Source organism: Corapipo altera, unplaced genomic scaffold (genome assembly GCF_003945725.1).
Source record: "Corapipo altera isolate COAL_440 unplaced genomic scaffold, ASM394572v1 75, whole genome shotgun sequence".
Lineage (NCBI taxonomy): Eukaryota > Metazoa > Chordata > Aves > Passeriformes > Pipridae > Corapipo > Corapipo altera.
The window spans coordinates 15,088,234-15,105,623 of record NW_020884887.1 but is presented as its reverse complement, the minus strand read 5'-3'; the positions used below and the strand labels follow the sequence as shown (position 1 = coordinate 15,105,623).

General features: G+C 46.8%; 2 protein-coding genes across 4 annotated transcripts in view; one reads left to right on the top strand and one right to left on the bottom strand.

Moving 5' to 3' along the window:
- Positions 1-13,798, top strand: part of KIF3A (kinesin family member 3A) — a 20,145-nt gene extending 6,347 nt beyond the window's left edge. Inside the window, exons 8-19 of one of the 3 annotated variants that reach the window (XM_027643397.1) lie at positions 110-284; positions 1,275-1,376; positions 2,969-3,040; positions 4,911-4,919; positions 6,514-6,670; positions 7,510-7,690; positions 7,952-8,062; positions 8,847-8,972; positions 9,600-9,653; positions 9,794-9,862; positions 10,072-10,196; positions 10,699-13,798. In XM_027643397.1, the coding sequence (XP_027499198.1) occupies positions 110-284; positions 1,275-1,376; positions 2,969-3,040; positions 4,911-4,919; positions 6,514-6,670; positions 7,510-7,690; positions 7,952-8,062; positions 8,847-8,972; positions 9,600-9,653; positions 9,794-9,862; positions 10,072-10,196; positions 10,699-10,747 (1,230 nt within the window). In that variant the 3' untranslated portion in view covers positions 10,748-13,798. The remainder of the gene's footprint in view (positions 1-109; positions 285-1,274; positions 1,377-2,968; positions 3,041-4,910; positions 4,920-6,513; positions 6,671-7,509; positions 7,691-7,951; positions 8,063-8,846; positions 8,973-9,599; positions 9,654-9,793; positions 9,863-10,071; positions 10,197-10,698) is intronic. The other 2 variants (XM_027643398.1, XM_027643399.1) reach the window with 2 other exon arrangements.
- A 1,091-nt stretch (positions 13,799-14,889) lies between these two features.
- Positions 14,890-17,015, bottom strand: IL4 (interleukin 4). Its single transcript, XM_027643519.1, has 4 exons — positions 16,863-17,015; positions 16,613-16,660; positions 15,111-15,242; positions 14,890-14,988 (listed from the first exon to the last, which is right to left on the bottom strand). Exons 1-4 carry the CDS (start codon positions 17,013-17,015, stop codon positions 14,890-14,892), a joined length of 432 nt encoding a protein of 143 aa, XP_027499320.1.
- Between the last annotated feature and the right edge of the window lie 375 nt (positions 17,016-17,390).

The following is a 17,390-nucleotide window of genomic DNA, read 5'->3' as shown; positions in this document are numbered from 1 at the left end:
TCCCTGGAAAGCTTGGGAGAGAGCAGCAGTGTGAGACTCAGGGCTGGGGGGGGTCCCTGCAGTGTTCTGGGCTCTGACATGTCCCCCAGTAACCCTGTCTCTGTCACAGTGTGCAAACATCGGCCCGGCAGACTACAACTACGACGAGACCATCAGCACTCTCAGGTATGCAAACAGAGCCAAGAACATCAAGAACAAGGCCAGGATTAATGAGGATCCCAAGGATGCTATGCTCCGCCAGTTCCAAAAAGAAATCGAAGAGCTTAAGAAAAAACTGGAGGAAGGTGAGCCTGTCCTTCCCCCTGGGGTCCCTCTGTGCACCAGTGCTCGTTCTGTGCTGCTCCAACGTGTGTCACAGGAGGGTGGCCACTGGGCAACTCGGTGTCCTGGGTTGTTTGTCGTGCTGGGTGCCAGGAGGGGTGTCTGAGGGTGCTGGTGGGGGGCTGGCTCTGCCCACTAGGTGGCACTTGGCACTAGGGTGAGTGCTGTGCCCGGGGCTGGGATCGGTGTGCCCGGGGCTGGGATTGGTGTACCTGGGCTCCCTGGTGGGCAGGGGGGCTCTGGCACGGTGTAGGGAGTTGAAAGAGACTGTAACAGCAGGTCAGACGTTTTCCCTGATTGAGGAGGAAGGATGCACTTAGCGGGAGGAAAACTGAATTAAATTTGTGGAGCTAGAACTGGGGCTGACTTTCAAACACTGTGTAGAGAAACAAGAAACTTCTTTAAGCCCTGTAAGTTCATAGTCGTGTGCCACTGTGAGTCTGTCAACATGGAGTGACCCTGCCAAAGGGATGCTTGCTAAACAGTGACCTTGGCACATCTCTCTCCAGAGATACAGCACAGAACAGCTGTAGCAGTAACTCCAACATGACTTGCTGTTTGGCATCTGCCCCATTCAGGAGAAACAGGAAATAGTAATGCTTCTTTCTCTTTCATCTGAGAGAGAAGTCTGAGATGGAAGAGAAGGTGGTGGGATGCTGCTAGGGAAACTTTGTAGCTTCAGCTGTGGAAAGATGCTTTATTTTCCATGAAAAGCAGCCTCTTGAGCTCTAACACGTACACACTGACATCACAGCATTCAATTGCTTGTCTTGATTGTCCTTAAGTTTCCTGAGCCACTGCAAACTGTCTGTCTGCTCAACAGTTAAGGACTTCTGCAGGAGCTCCTAAGCTGATGTCAGGCACTGCTGGGTTTGGACAAATGCTGCTGTCAGAGTAACAAGCTGATAGGAGATGAAGGAAAGCACATTTCAAAGCACACTCTTCTGTTCCAGGGGAAGAGATATCTGGTTCTGAGACCAGTGATTCTGAAGAGGAGGATGAAGATGACGATGGGGAGATTGGAGAGGACGGGGAGAAGCGGAAGAAGCGGCGGGGTAAGGCTGCAGAGATTCCTGCCAGTGCCCCCAGTCTGCTCTCCTGCAGGAGCTGGGGGAGGAACTGTAGGCAGAGCCAGGCAGGGACCAGTGCAGTTGTAGAGCTGCCCCATGCCGCTGCAATTATCATGCCTGTCCTAGAAACCAAGCCCTTTGGTGCCCTCTCTGAGATGGACAGCTCCAAACCTGTGTAGTATCTGCTTCCACTCGGGTCGCTGTGCTTGTGGTGACATCCTCCTTTGTGGTGGCTCCCTGGTGGCCGCAAGGTGGCTGTGGATGGCTTCTGACTGGTGGTGTGGAACTTCCCCTGCTCACAGACGTGGGAGGAAGGAGACACCAAAGATCATTTGTAGGCAGATGTGGTTTTTATAACCATGGGTATGGTTGGAGGGGAATTTTGGCTGTGGTTTAGACAAAGGATTCATCTGTCTTATGGACAGTAACTTCAGTAACTGACTCTCCTAGTGTCCTATTTTATGTTGGTAGAGGGAAAACTTAACCTTTGGGTATCTTCATGCTAGCTGAAAAGGGACCTGCATATCCCTTGTTTGGGGGCACTCTGGAAATCCCCCGATGAAGTCTTCTTGCCCCTACATCAGTATTAAACTACTGTATAACATGTGAACCCCCAGGGGAGTGGCTGAACCTGGAACTGCAGGTCACTGTGTACCATGGCATGCTGTGGCTTCCTGGGAGCTTGCCATGCTCCTGGAACCTGGCTGATGATTCCTCACAGGCAGAGAGAATTCAAGCCCAGTGCTACACCTCAAATTCCAACTTCTCTAGTACACTCATTTTGGCAAACTGCCTTCCTGTCCTGAGGCACCCACATCTGTTGAAAAAATTCCTCTTAAAGCATTCCCGCTTTTAGATGCACTCTCTTCGTTTTGGTGCCTGTCCAAGCAATCATAAATGACCTTTGTCATGCCTTTGGTGATAATTGTAACAAATTCTACTTCATTTTTCACCTTTTGGTTATTTCTAGAAGTGAACAGATTGACCATTGTGTCCAAGAACCAAGTCACGCCCAAATCCCCTCCCAAGAGGAGACCACCTTCAAAAAGGAGTAGAGGACAAATAACTGACTGACTCAACTCCCAAACAAACTGCTCTAGTTAAGTTTTCTAAGGGAGCTGCTTAGCAGGAGTATGTAGTGACTGACCCTGTGTGAGCTGAGTCTGCCTTCCAGAGGGAGAAGTGCACATTGCCATGTACAAAACACTGGAAAGCATTCCTTGTCGCAGAATCCTCAGCTATGGCAGATATCCACAGCCTTCTCCACTGTGATCTGGTGTTCTGTGCTGTTGTTGCTTGAAATGGAAGCTGCCTTGGCATGTGGTTTTAAGCTATAGTCTGGTTAAGATGGGTTTTAACTGAAGTGTCTTTCTGAGCATGCAGTTTTGTGCTGGGAAATGGTGGCTTTGCGAGCTGAGTCTGGGAGGGGTCCTAGCAAATGCTTCCTAATGGGAACTTGTGCTTTTTTTTGAACTAGGTTGCTGGCTCTTCTGGGTTTCTTTCCTTTAGAACTAACTTCCCATCTGCATGTTTCTTCCTCTCTGGGTGTTTCTGTGGGACGCATTTCTGTTTTCCAGGCAGTAGCAGCAGCAGTAGTTCAGACTCCACATGCTCTGTCATAGAGAAACCTCTGGATAAGTCCTTCACTAGTGAGTGGGAGCTCTTAAGTCCTTTAAGCTTTGGCCTTTCCATAATCTGCACACTCCATTCTGCAATGTTGCACTCTTCCCTGCTTTGTCTGTTGGAAAGATAAACTTGAGGCTGTAACTCTGTTAAAGCATGCTTTTCCTTTGCTGCTTCCATGCTTGAAACAGTTGTTCAATGTGCACATTGTTAGCCAGTTATGTGAGAGAATGGGAAGCTGCTTGAGCAAGATTTAAAGACAATTGAGAAATAATAAGTAACCCAGTTTGCAACTCATGTTAAATGTGCCTTCTAAAACATGGGGAAAAAATCTAAGCTAGTTTTTTAATGGGAATTGCTACAGTATGAGTTCATCAAAAGGACAGCTAGAGGTGTGAAATGTGCTGCGCTGTGTTATATTGGACTCTGCCTTCTCCAAATTAGTTTTGGAGAAAATGAATGGAGCAGTTAACAGTCAAACAGCACAAAGTTTATACTTGCAAAGAAATTGTGCCAACACTTGGTTGATTTGCTATATTTTTGCAGATACTTAAAAAAATATCCTTGGTGGTTGGGGGTTTAACTGCCCCACGATATCAAGTTCTTGATGTCTGTTCAGAGAGTTCAGAGGAACAAGAGATCCAGATTTTGATCTAGTGAGGAGGCAAGCCTGGGCTGCTCCTGGTCAGAGAGGCCTCTGCCTGTAAAAACCCTACAGTCAGTGAAGACTGAAGAAACAAATCACATCTCAGGACTCGGCTCATGGGGACTTCCCCCACTGTTGTGGTTATCCTGGAGACATCAGTCCCCTCTCTTCCTGTGTGGGGAGAGTGTGGAAGGTGTTGCTGTACAGTTCACTCACATTTGTCCTAGTGATGGTAGTGGAAAGCATCAACTCAGAGAAGGGTGGCAGCAGGTTTAGAAGGAACACAACTGCAGGGACAAGTGGGTCATATGATGGTAGCCTGGGAATCTGCTTGCTTCAGTCTTGCTTTCTCAAAGCTTGCTTGGAACCAGAGTGTTTTATTTGGATGAGGACAGTTAATAGCAAACTGCTGGTGTGTCAGCAGGTGGATGAGTCCATCTCCTGCAGGTTTGGAGGCTGCTCTGTTGGGGAAGTTGTGCTGGGCTTTTGGCAATTAGGATAAGTGTGGCTTTCTGTGGTTTTGGATATTAACTGTCCTCAAGCGTGACCCTTCTGCATGTGCTGTCTTTTGTTATCCCTCTCCTGCCCTGCCTTTTTTGCTGCACTTGCTTGAATAACAAGTGGCTCTATACCTCTATGGAAGCACCAGTTACTGCAAATTAACCTACTAATCCCCTGTGTAATTAAATGGAGAAATCTTGTGCTGAGACTCCCTGTGTGCAACTGTTCATGTACCTTGCAAAGAATTGGCTTGGAAACTTGGTTAAAACTTAGAACATGTATTCTGTATGATAACATTTTACAGGTAACATAACAGAATTGGCTCTCCTGAGTGGGGGGAAGCATTAAGTTTCTGATGGAAGGAGAATCTGCCCCCTTTGACTGTTTCTTAGGGCATGATCCTTGCGGCAGGCTCCCAGTGTTGTGTTTAGATTCAGCATTGCACTGAATGGGCAGAAGAATGCCAGAGTGAGCTGAACATTATCCTGGAGATGCAAAGCACTCTGAAGTACACAAACCTTCTCTGCTTTAGCATAAGAACATGTACATTAGTGTTTGCTCTAATGGAGTTTTTAGTGATGATTATCCTGTGTTTTCTAGTGCAGAAATATGCATACAAAATTAATGTTTGTTCTGCTGCTAATGATCTTTGTCCAAAATGATCAAAGCAATAACATATTTTCTTTCCTCCTCTTTTCATGTGTTTGCTGCCTCTCTGCGATTTGCTTTCTACTTCCTCTTAATGCAAGATCAAGCAGGTTGGTCTAATTGATTTTCACCTCCTTAGAGTACAATTGCAGAGCTTGTGAAAGGATCATACAACTTGCTTCAGTTCACCTTTTTCTCCTGAACTGAGAATATATAGAGCTATGTCCTAACAGTAAGAAGCCTTTATCTGGCTTATCTCTTATGATGAGCTCTGTACAGCACTTCCAGAAAGCTTCTTACTCAAAGACTAATTAGTGAGATTTTTGTACCACAAACCCAGAAAGAAGTGATTATTATCTGATTCTGAAGTTTAGCAGATGGAAATGAAGATGGTTTGCTGTAGTGCTAGAGTCCTTACCTTGCCACAACAGTAATTAATGCTCTTGTGCACATGAACAAACACGAGTACAGGTGTGTCCATGTGCACTGCATTTTGTCTGCTGGACTATATGTGTATTTAATATAATGTCATTGTAAATAAAATACATGTCATGTATTTGTACAAATGAAGCTGAATGCCATGAAAACTGAAGGGAGAGAAGCCTTTTACTGCACAGCTTCCTTGAGCACGTTCTGACCATGTGCCCTGTGTGACTGAGAGAGCCAGTGCCGTGGCAGTCAGGGGGCCCCCAGGAGTGTCAGGGCAGCTGGGTTCTACAGGGTGGGCTTTTTCATGTCTGGAGAAGAGCAAAGCAACAAAATGAAGGATTTACCTGTGAATAAAGGGAGATTTAGGACTTGTGGATTTGAGGAAATGCATGTAGGCTGGGCATTCTCACTCCACATAACCCCCAAGGATCTCTGTTTACCTGCCTCGAGTGCTCCTGGGATTACAGTGAAAGTTGGCTCAGGACTTGCAGAATGACCTCAAGAGCAGCAACCTCACACTTTGTTTCAAACTTGGTGTGTTTGGGACGGACCCTTGAGGCCAGTGGGTTCAGGGAGTTGCTGTGGCCACTGGCTGTTACCCTGTATGAACTGGCCCATGTGTGCTGCTGTAGGACCATGGTAAACACACAAACCTTGGTACTTTCCAGTCTGTGGGTAGTCACTGTGCCATAGACAAATACCATCAAGAAGTTTCTTTTAATTACCTGGTTTTCATAGGATTGTTCTGAATTTCTCTGGTCTCTCTATTTTCATAGTAGTGTGTTCTTAAAAATATCTCTGTGCCCACTTTGGCACAGGTAAGCCTGTAAGGAGGGCAGTGACCAAGGGGGGTGGTGGAGATGCTAATCTGAAATTTGAGAATGTGACTCTTGGTAACTGAGCTCTTGTAGGTCAAGGCAGTCTTCTGTTTTCCTTCCTCTGACCTAATCTGCATTGTTAGAACATCTGAGTTTCCAGCTCAGGCTTCTCTTTAGGCAGTGTTCCTTCTCCAGGTGTTCTTTATGTTTTCTATTTTGGGGGCATTATATTCCAGTGTCAGTTATGTAGCATTGCTTCTCTGTAGGAACTGGTGACAGCTGGTCAATGTTGAAATGGAGTTAGACTGAGCTGTGCCCATCACAATCTAATCTAATCAAATATAATTAAATTTTTGTTAAATGCCAGTATTGAATCTGAACTTGGAAAAAATGCTCTAACACAGAGGCTGTCTTATTTTTCAGTGAACTCATTTATTTTCTTCATCTCTTCCAAAAGGCAAAAAAAAAGTTTCCCCTGATAAGATGGTAGAGATGCAAGCAAAGATTGAAGAGGAGAGAAAAGCTCTTGAAACTAAGCTTGATATGGAAGAAGAAGAAAGAAATAAAGCCAGAGCTGAACTGGAGAAGAGAGAAAAAGACTTGCTTAAAGCTCAGTGAGTACTGTGCTCTCAGCAGTTTGTGTGGTTGTGTGGATTTTTCCTTCCTTAATCATTTGAATATCTGGAGATACATGGTGAGGTGTCTGTCAAACTGTAGAAAGGGAACATCATCCCTTGCTGCTGTCAAGGTGAAAGTGGAGCTTAGTCTGCTTTCAGAGTTTAGGGCAGATGGAAAAGACAGACTTTTATCCTTTTGCCACTTCTTTCTTTTCTTAACTTTACCTAGTTGTGCAAGGTAGCCTAGAAACATAAATGAATGATCCAAGAGCTGTGAGGAGCAGCAGTACTGCTGTGTAGCAGGCCAGGTTTCCTGCAGCACAGCCACAAGCATGTCACCTTGGGTGCAGGGCTTCTCCCCTCTGAGGCCAAAGAGCTGCTGAGGTCCCACTGCCCCAGCAGATAGGACAGTCCTGCTGCCAAGGGGCTGCTCCAGCATTCCTGGTTTGCATCTCAGCTACTCTGCCTTGGTCTCTGTTCACTCTCCTCCATTTCAGCATCTCCCTCTGGGCACTGCTGTGCTGGCAGGGCCCCTTTGGGCAGGGGTGCCTCGAGTAGCCTGGTGGTGTCCCTGGGGCCTTGCAGCCCCCTCAGAGGTGTTACACAGCAGGACACATGTCTCTGTTGACCTGGTTTTGCTTGAGAGAAAGCCATGGGATCTGGGGCTCGGGGAACTCCCTCTGCTCCTGTGCACTGCCTCACCCCCACTTAAACCCTAAACAGCAAGACAAGTTTTTCCAGCCCTGTGAGTGCTGTCTGGGCTATAAAACCAAGCTGGACCTGCTGTCTGGTAAGCACTGGAGTGTAGGAAGTCTCACACCTACTTCTCTGTCTAGGCAAGAGCACCAGTCCCTGTTGGAGAAACTGTCTGCATTGGAGAAGAAGGTGATTGTGGGAGGAGTGGACTTGCTGGCAAAAGCAGAGGAGCAAGAAAAGCTTCTGGAAGAATCAAACATGGAACTGGAAGAACGAAGGAAGAGAGCAGAGCAGCTTCGCAAGGAGCTCGAGGAGAAGGAGGTGGGGCTCTGTGCTGTAGCTGTCTGCACACAGCATGGCAGGACAGCCCTGCTGTGTCCCTTGGCCTGGCTCTGCTCTGCAAACAACCCCTCCAGAGGCCACTGCGACCACTGTGGGGCTGAGCCAGCCTGGCTGAGCCAGGGCTCCACTCCTGGCAAATGCTTTGTTTGTTCAGGTAGTTTCTCCTTTTGTTCATACTGTTGCAGAGAGTTTCTTTGGTTGTGTTAATGTGTGGGTGTCTGTGCTAAATGTTGCACACAGCAAGAGCGCTTGGACATTGAGGAGAAGTACACCAACCTCCAGGAGGAAGCACAGGGGAAAACCAAAAAGCTGAAGAAAGTCTGGACCATGCTCATGGCTGCAAAATCAGAGGTTAGTGTCTGAAGTTCTCAGCCAGTGATCCCTGAAGGACTGGAGCTGGGAATGGTAAACCATCAGCTTTGTAATGCTGGAAAAAGTGCCATATATTTAGAAATGTCTTTCTGTGCTGTCCATTTGGGTAACATAATTCAAAAATATCTAATGAAGTCTGGTGCTGGAGTTTCACAGTGGCACATTGTAGACCTTTTCCCCAGGCCAGGGTGAGAAGGGTTGTGTGAGACCCTGAGATATCCAGAACTTCAAAGAAAACGTTTGGTTATTTCTGAAATAAAATGCAGTTTTATTGTTTGAAATCTTTTGCTGGCAACCCCATCTCGTGCTCTGCTGCAGCCTAAAGGCTCCTCTGCTCTGAGCTGTCTGTCCTTTCTGAGTGGTGCCCTTCCTCAGTCACTGGATGAATGTGTCCTTTGGCTGGTGGCTGGAGTTCCTGTTCCATGAAAAATGCATTTGGTCTTGGAGATGAGAGATTTTCCTTGAAACCTTGCCAGGGATATAACCTGTCTGCATGCTTTTCATCTGCTTGTAGCTGGAGCTTGGATTGGCAGGAGGCCAGTTTTGGGTTTATGAAACTGAGAACTTAATGCTATTTTCAGCCCTCTCCGAGCTGGAATATTTCAGAGGGTTTATCCTTCAGAGATAAATATTCTAGAACTTATAACCAGAGTTTGCTTTTGTTTCCCCAAAACCTTGTACAGACAGAGGACTGTTCTCTTTTAGGCTGTTACCATGTCTTAAACTAAGTCTGATGCCTCTCAAACGCCTGGTTTGTTTTCAGATGGCAGATCTGCAACAAGAGCACCAGAGGGAGATTGAAGGGTTGCTGGAGAACATTCGGCAGCTGAGCAGGGAGCTCCGTCTGCAGATGCTCATCATAGACAACTTCATTCCTCAGGACTACCAGGTAAAGGCAAAGCACCTGAGCCTGGCACAGGGGTGTGCTGATCTCTGTTCTCTTGCAGCCTATTTTCCTTGTCATTTAAACAATATTATCACGTTCACCGTGTATTTAACTGGTGTATTCACTGTGTGCCCGTGTCCTGGATCTGTTCAAAATCTTTTTTCAACGTGCTTGAAGTTGTGCTTGCTAATGTCTGGTACTATCACAAAGTAGTAAAACTGAATTTGGAACTCTTCACGTCTTGTTTTCTTAGACTCCAATATACAGAAAAATCATGAGCTTAAATATAATGCACACTAATAGAAAATATAAAAACAATTCCTCTTAGTTTTTTCTCACGTTACAATGTGTGTTTATTGCTGTCCTGATGGTGTTGGCATAGTGGGGACACCAGACTTTAGTGGGCTCTCCAATATATACAATTTGGGAATGGTATTTTATCTTCTGTAGTCTTCAGAGTATAAATAGTGTTTTCTGCACATGGTGTAGCTGTCCTGATTAAAAACAACTTGGAATGGTTAAGACTGTTCCTAAGCAGCTTGTGCAGGCCTTAGAGATGCATGTTCTGGAAAGTGCACCTGGGGGGTAAACTGTGCAAGTCTAACAACTACTGTCTGGATTTCTTTCTAGGAAATGATTGAAAACTACGTTCACTGGAATGAAGACATAGGAGAGTGGCAGCTGGTAAGAGTGGCTGTGTACCAGCTAACGTTACCATGAGCTTCTGAGGAGTTTAGCTGAGCCCAGCAGGAAGCTGATAAAGCTGTACACAGTTTTACTGTGTACAGTAGACTTTACTAACAGACCTTTCTTTCATCTTACAGAAATGTGTGGCATATACAGGAAACAATATGAGGAAACAGACACCTGTCCTGGATAAAAAAGAGAAAGATGTGAGTTGCTCTTGCATTGATTGATGTATTGAACTGCACAGGTCTGAGTCCTGCTGCCTGTGCCTGCCACTCACTATTTACAGCCAAACTGTTCAGTTTGCTTTGCTTTTGAAGAGATGAGTCTTTCTAGTGTTACAGAAGCACTACTGATCAGTATATGAAATGATTCTGATGGTTTTGTCTTGTGGGTTTCTTTGGTGTTTTTTTAGCCCTTTGAAGTGGACCTTTCCCATGTTTACTTAGCTTACACTGAAGAAAGCTTGAGGCAATCCCTGATGAAGCTGGAGAGGCCGAGGACTTCAAAAGGAAGATCCAGGCCCAAGACGGGTAGAAGGTGAAGAACTCTGGGGTATCTGAATGTAATGAGGGATTTACCCAGGGGAAGGCTGAAGTTTGTTTATGCAAACTTACCACAAGTCTTCAAACATTTGCTTAATGAGAAGGCAAAGTACTAAAATTTTGCATGGTATAGTTTACTGGTGTGACAGAACCAATCTGAGATCTCTTTTACTGCAGTAAATCTTGTCCAGAAAGACTTGTCTGGGGATTTTTCTGATGTTCTGTTGCTGCATTCCCCTCTTGCAGCTTCTTGCTCTATGTGACTGTTCAGTTTAGCACAGTCTGACAGTGCAGACGGGTGTTGCTGGAGAGGAGAGCACTGCGGGGGGAGATCTCAGCCTGGGCTTTCCTGGTGACTCGTGTTTGGTTGCTTTTGCTTGTGGAAGAGTAACACTGTAATTCTTGACCTGAAATGTGGCTGGTCCCTGTCTTTCCTAGACAGCATAATGATGTGTGTGTGGTGTTGTTTTTCCCTTTCCTTTCTGCTCTCCAAACAGAAAACGTTCGGCCAAACCAGGAGCTGTCATTGACTCCCTGCTGCAGTAGTGTGACCTGGTCAGAATTCCTGTAAAAATCAGTGAGTGTATATGGTTTGACCAGAACATGGAGTTCAAGAGATGGCACAGTTTAACATGGCTATAATTTTTTATTTAAAAAAACGTATTTTTCCTTAGTTGCCTGTATATTGTATGTTATATTAACATAATATTAAACTGGTATATATGATGGTTGTGAAATTCCATGTGTTAAACGTGTTGTGCAGGGAAACTTGTTGGCAATCCTTGTTGAAATGTATAGAAATAAAGGTTCTAGATGTGTGTTTAAGTGCTAGACATGTTAGTTCTAAACAGTTAATGAATCCTAAAATTAAGGCTGGTAGATCTGATTTATGCCCTGCTTTGCACATAACTGGCAACTTTCACTATTGTCCCCTGTTGCACTGATCTGTGTTTGAATGTGGTTGCTGCAAACCTTTAAGAGCATCAAATCTTTTTATTTAATATTTCTCACTGTGGCTGTTAACCTGATAGTATTGTGTATCAAATACACAGTCCTTTTTTGCTGTCTTGCTGTACAGAGGAAGTAACTGGATAGGAAAAACATGAACTACAAAAGTCTGAGACATTTGAGAAGGGACCATGCTCTGTTGAAGTGCAGCAGAAGTCAAGTGTGTCTAGTAATGCTTGTATTTTTATCAGTTTGTGTGGGATCTGCTGGCACTGTGGAGAATGAGACCTTGGATATGAAGGCAAAAGAGAGCTTTTTTCCTTCTCTTAAGGCTGCACTGCAGCATTGCTTTGGCTGCTTTTTGTGCTTGGGGGCTGGGATTTTAAAATGTATGTGAGCAGTTCTGCAATCTGAGCAGCAGAGGTGGTTTCAGGGGGTGCTGTGACCCCAGGGCTGGGTGCCAGTTGTGGGGCTGTGAGCACTGTGGCTCCATTCTTTCATCCCTGGCTACACGGCTCTAGGCCAGTGCTCTGCACTGAGGATAAATTTGGCTCTTCTGCAGTCAAACAGAATGAATTGCCCAGTTTACCCAGAGCAGTAACATCCCCTGAAATAGCTGCTGCTGTCTGTGCTCCTGTGTAGGCTGTGCTGGGTCTCTGGCTATGCACTGATGAGAGGAGAAAAATTCTGGTCTCTGATAATAACCATTTATTTGTGATGGCTGCTCCTTTTCTTTGATATTTATGCTGCTAATAGACACATATCACTTTGATACATTGCTTTTGTGTCACAGAGAAAATGTATCTCCTTTCGACTGTGTGTGCTTTATAACTCATCACATCAGCTCGTGGGCACCTCAGCAGCTCCTGTGCCATGGAGGGGGGATGAGCTGTGACCTCCCTGGCATCTTAGGGTTACCTGGAGGATGAAAAGCTGTGATTGCTGACAGGAGGAATGGAATCCTTCAGTGTGACAGAGCACAAGGCAGCTCCTCAGGTGTCCTGAGTCCTTGCTCTGCAGTTACCAGTGTGTTCTTGTGAAGTACTGAGAGTAGTTGAAAGCCCCGATGCCTTGGGGCTCTGTAACAGGTCTGTGACAGGATCTGGAATAGTTAAAACTGGTCTTGAAAGGGCATATTTTACTCTGAATGGTGTCTTCAGTGCTATTCTAAATGAGTTGTAAGGTTTTTCCCTGGGTTTTTAATGTGTTTTTTCGGGATCATGACCTAGAAGAACGTACTGCTCTCTTTTGGGGGAGGAGGTGTCACCGAAGTTCATAAAACATACAGACACTGGCATTTGTTTTCTCTAGCCTAGACCTTAGAGGTAAATGCTCAGTCTTTCTTAATCTGAGCTGCAGTTGGTCTTGCTTGTGAAGAGCTGGCTGTATTTCGAACATCCTTGAGTAGAGTTGGGTTATCTTGTGTTTCTCATCAAACAAAACAGACTGAAATTGCTTCCATGCTCTTTGAAGTCTCCTGTCAGTTCTGAGTCCGAGCAGATAAATGCACAGCTGTGACCTGTACCAGTTCTCAGGACCAGGGACAACTTGTATTTCCTTTTTGTGTTACCTCTTGTGCTAAGATTTATTGAATGATCTGGTCTTAAAGGGAGTTTCTCCTGAACTGTGCTTTCAAAAAGACTATTGAAAATTCTTTTACCTGGCAGACATCAGTGGCTTCAAGATACCACTGTGGACCATGGCATTGCATTTAAAATATTTAAAACTTAACTATAAGGGCATATGCTTTACAATTAATGTTACAGTCCTGCTGCTAAAAACAATAGTATTCTGCATATTTAAGTGAACCTTGAGACAGAAAAAACAATAAATAATTGCTTGCATGCCTTTAACTGGCAGATTGGAGAAACTGGTTATCTCCTGTTACAGAGGCTTGGAGAACAAATTAGCTGCTCTTTAAGAGGACTTTAAATAAAGTGGAACATTGTCATGGTCGTGTGCTTCTGTCAGCTTGGCTTCCTTTTTAACAGGTGTGTTTTGCTGAAGTTCTGGGAAGTTTTCTGTAAGACCAAGGAGTCTGGCTTGCAGGGTTTACCACTTGGGCCTTCTCTGTAGCCCTGGGCCATCTGTGAATATCTAATGGGCCCATAATGTGTTTTAATGAGGAAGGGATTTGGTTTGTATGGGTTTTTTTAAGAGCTTAATACCACCATTGCCATCCCAGGTCAGTACATGCTCTATAGTATTTATCAAAACTCACATTACATAGTAAGTACTGTGTGCTCATCTTCGCATCTTGCTACCAGAAGGTTTCCCTCATTCCAGAACATTGACTTTAACATTGAGGTTTCTGCTTTATGTTGTTTGATGTCATGTAAATGAATTATTTCATATTTAACTTGTTCCTGATCCTTTAAGAGGAGGGGTGATGGTCCTTAGTGCCTTTCACTGACTACGCTGTCTGCACATGTCCAGCTTCCACCTTTCTCTGCAGTTCTGCTTAGCCAGGCCTGTATAGAGGGAAAACCTGCTAGTCTGTATAACTTGTCTTCCTATTTATTGGTTTTCTAACTGTTTATTTTTGAATATTCTTTGTTCTATGTTTAAAGTTAATTCATTATACTGTAAATATCAGTATTGTGCCCCTGGAGCATGTTCATACCATGAAATAAAATTCTCGGTTCCTAATTCCACCTCTATGCATGTTTTTTATCCTAGTAACATTATACATACAACATCTTTCTAACTCGGTGGTGTCAGAAGGTGGGTGAGGAAGGGTCTGTATAGCTCTGAGACACAGCACTCTGGGGAGGCTGGAGTTGTGAGTCTGGGGAGGCAGCAGAGGCCGGAGCGGTGAGTCTGGGGAGGCGGGAGAGGTGGCGAGGGAGGCCGGAGCGGTGAGTGTGTGTGTGTGTCCCGGGGTGCAGCTGGGGGGACAAGGCCTTGCAGGCTGTCCTGGCTGTGTCCTGTGCTGCACAACCCCCCACAGCCTGTGCTGTGCCCAGGGTTAATTCACCTGTGGGAACGGGCCCTGTCCCGCTGTGCTCCCCTTGTGCTGGGCTCAGTGCCTGGAGCAGCCGTGCTGTGCCTGCAAACGCTGCAGCTCCTCAGCACAGACCAAACCCTGCACAGCCCTGGCACTACCGAGTGCTCTGCCATGCTGTGCCAAAACTAGTTGCCAAGTGGTGGACAGCTAAATACCTGCCCAGCTCCAGTCCCTGGTGCTGGAGGGACTTTAACCACCCCCAGGTCTACCCCAGGCTGGAATCCTCCCCAAGCCAGAGGTTTGGTTCCCTACTGTGATTTCACTGCTGGTTACTGCTGGAGCCTCTGTACTCCTGGGCCACAAAGGGCTGTGCCATCTATAAATACTATTATATATAAATGTAGGGTTATAATACAGGCTACAAGTAAAGTGCAAGGAGAACTAAAGGCTTGCTTAGCTCCAGACCTGGCGTCTTTCTGGGTTCACAGCTTTCAGTGCAGGTCCCATTTGTGGCCTGGCTTCTCCCATCTGGCTTCTCTTGGTCTCCCTCTGCTTAGACCTGTGTTCCTCATGTTAGCATGAGCCTTAATCCCACAGCAGGACAGATTCTTTGGCAACTCCTTACAGCATCACCCCAGTGCCTGTGAACTTGGAACTCTCTTAACCGTTGCCTTCTGTAGCATCCTATGCAATGCCAGAGAATTTAGTCCAAAAATACATTTATTTAAAGAATTATTATAAATAATCTTTGAAAAATAGACTCATAGTTTAAAAACTAACAGATTGTGCTTTTTCACTTCTGATTCTTGTATTGTTCTTGAAGGACTTGGTGTAATTCCTTGAGAAAATTTTTCAGTGAGGTGGTGCTGCCTGCTGCCACAGGACATGGCACCTGGAATGGGAAGAAGGGGCTGTTAGGAAGCTTGCTGGGGAGGGATTGGGTTCTGCAACCTGGGCTTTTTGACCGAGGGAGAAGCTCGAGGGTGGGGGCAGTGCAGGGGAGCTGTGCCTCACCTTGTGCTCCATCCTGTTTCCCCGGAGCAGGCCCAGCAGGTTGTCATAAATGCCCTCGAGGGACCTGTGGCAGCTCCGACCTTGCCAAGCCACTGTGGCAGCTTTGCACAAGATCTCCATGGTGTCACCTGCCTGGGGAGAAAGAAACTTTAGTACAGTCACAGCTTCATTAGTGAAAAAAAACCCAACAAAACACCACCCTGCAAATAATATATTTCTGTTCTACAGGTGCAAAGTGCAGTTTGAGATGCCAAAGCCTCCCTGAAGCTTCCTGACCCCATCTGTGCACAGCAGGCTCTGCTCCCATCCCTGCCCTGCTGAGGGTGCCATCAGCCCCTGGCAGAAGCTGTGACAGAGGGTGGCACAGCAGTGACCACCCCTGTGCTGGAGCATCCTGCTCCTGCTGCAGGTGTGGGATCCTGAGCTCGGGGAACTGCTCCCTGGGAATTCCCTGGAAGTGAAGCTGGTTTGAGCAGGCAGAGCTGCTACAGGAATAACAAAAGTGCCTGGAAAGAGGTTGCCTTCATTAGGGGCTTTAAGAAGTCCTGTAGCAGAGACACGTGGAAGATGAGGAGCTAAAAAGTGAGGTGCTGGTGGCAATAAGAAAAATACTTGACTTTCTTCCCTGGGGGATGATCGCAGTGCTCCGTCACGGGCATGTCCCTGAGAGCTCTGCCTGCTCCATCTCCTCAGCTTTCACCCCAACAGCAGCTTCAGACCAGCGACCGGCCCGGCCCTGTGGGCAGTGGCAGGTCTGGGAACGTGGTGCTGTGCAGCATTTTGGGCACCTCTCCTCACTCCCAGGGCCAGTCCCTGTGGCAGGAGGGGTGAGGGGACCCCCCGAGGGGTGCTCAGCCCCAGCCCCCAGGGAAGGAAGGCAGCTGCACCCCTTGGATCACACCTGCTGGTGCAGCACCAGGTGAGGCCATGGGCTTGCTGTGAAAACAGGAACTCTGGGGCTGGGAGCTGGGCTTAGGCAGCAGTTTTCAGAGCACAGAGGCTCTATTATCTGCTATTAAATCTCATGCTGACTGAAGAGCCGTCCCCAGATAAGGGGCTCAGGAGGGGCAGTGTGTGTGACCAGTGCTCAGGGGTGTCTGGGCAGGGACAGCACTCCAAGGCACAGGGACACAGCCCTCTCTTCCTTTTGGAAAAGCTGAAGCCCCCAATCCTGCTCAAGCACAGGCCCATCCCTCCCACTGGCCCGGAACAGAAGCCACCGATGCTGCTTTGGGGAGGTAGAGATGGATTGGGAAGGTGAGGGCACCTGTGCAGGGCACCAGGAGCAGTGAGGACAAACTGGGCAGCCCAGCACTGATCCTGGGGGCTCACAGTGGGCTCCTTGCTCCTCCACAGCACCACACCAGAACAGGGGCGATCCTGGGCTTCCCACCTGCCTCTGACTGCCCTGTGCTGTCCTCTGCCCCCAGCATCCTCTCCCAGTACCCATCAGGGCTGTATGATTATTTTTGAACAAGGACAAGTTAGCTTCTCTTTCTTACCTTATTGTCTGCAAAAATATTTGTCACGTTCATCTCGTTACAGGAAACCTTTACCAAGACACAAAGGAGAGGAGCAGTCAGGCTGGAGGCAGCGCTGCCCTGGCCCCTCCTGACACATGCACACACAGACACACTGCCAGCACTGCCAGCCCCGTGCTCAGCAACTCCCTCAGAGTCCTCATCGCTCTCCCCGAGCCTGCTGAACCTCCCTGTCCCTTCCCTCGGCAGGTAAAGCCCCAGCCAGCCCTACCTCTGTCTGCTGGAGCTGGTGCAGCAGCCTGATGCTCTCCTTCAGCATGTTGGTCCGCAGTGTGTGTGTCCACGAAGTCACCACGTCACCCTGGCAGGCCAACAGCGCCAGGAGGGGGAGCAGGACCCGGCCCAGGATGCTCATGGCCTGCATTGTCTCAGCTCACAGTCTCTGGATATTTTGGTGATCTGTACCTGTGTGTGTATTTTTGGAGGGAGCACCTCAATTTATGGCTGTACAGATTGCTGAATCGGAGGGAAAAACTTATTTTCACTTATCTGCACTTTCCAAAGTTGCTCCCAATTAGGACAACAGGTCTTTTTTGTGCAAGTCAAAATTTTCTTCTGATCTTGCATGATGTTTCAATGTAGGAAATTTCCACGGTGAGATAAAGGTGGTGGGAGTCAGGTCACACAAAAGAGTGTGTAAAGCTGCCTGCTCTGGGGATTCTCCATTTCTCCATATCCCAAGGCTTTCTCTACATCACGAGTTGGAAGTGGCTGAACTGGGGAACCCATTACACTCTAG

Excerpts from the sequence above, each read along its gene's own strand:
- IL4 (XM_027643519.1), bottom strand. The coding sequence starts at position 17,015 with ATGCAGGCCATGAGCATCCTGGGCCGGGTCCTGCTCCCCCTCCTGGCG. Across the intron at positions 16,661-16,862 it reads ACCAGCTCCAGCAGACAGAG|GTTTCCTGTAACGAGATGAA; the intron begins GTAGGGCTGGCT and ends GTCTTGGTAAAG. Across the intron at positions 15,243-16,612 it reads ATATTTTTGCAGACAATAAG|GCAGGTGACACCATGGAGAT; the intron begins GTAAGAAAGAGA and ends CTTTCTCCCCAG.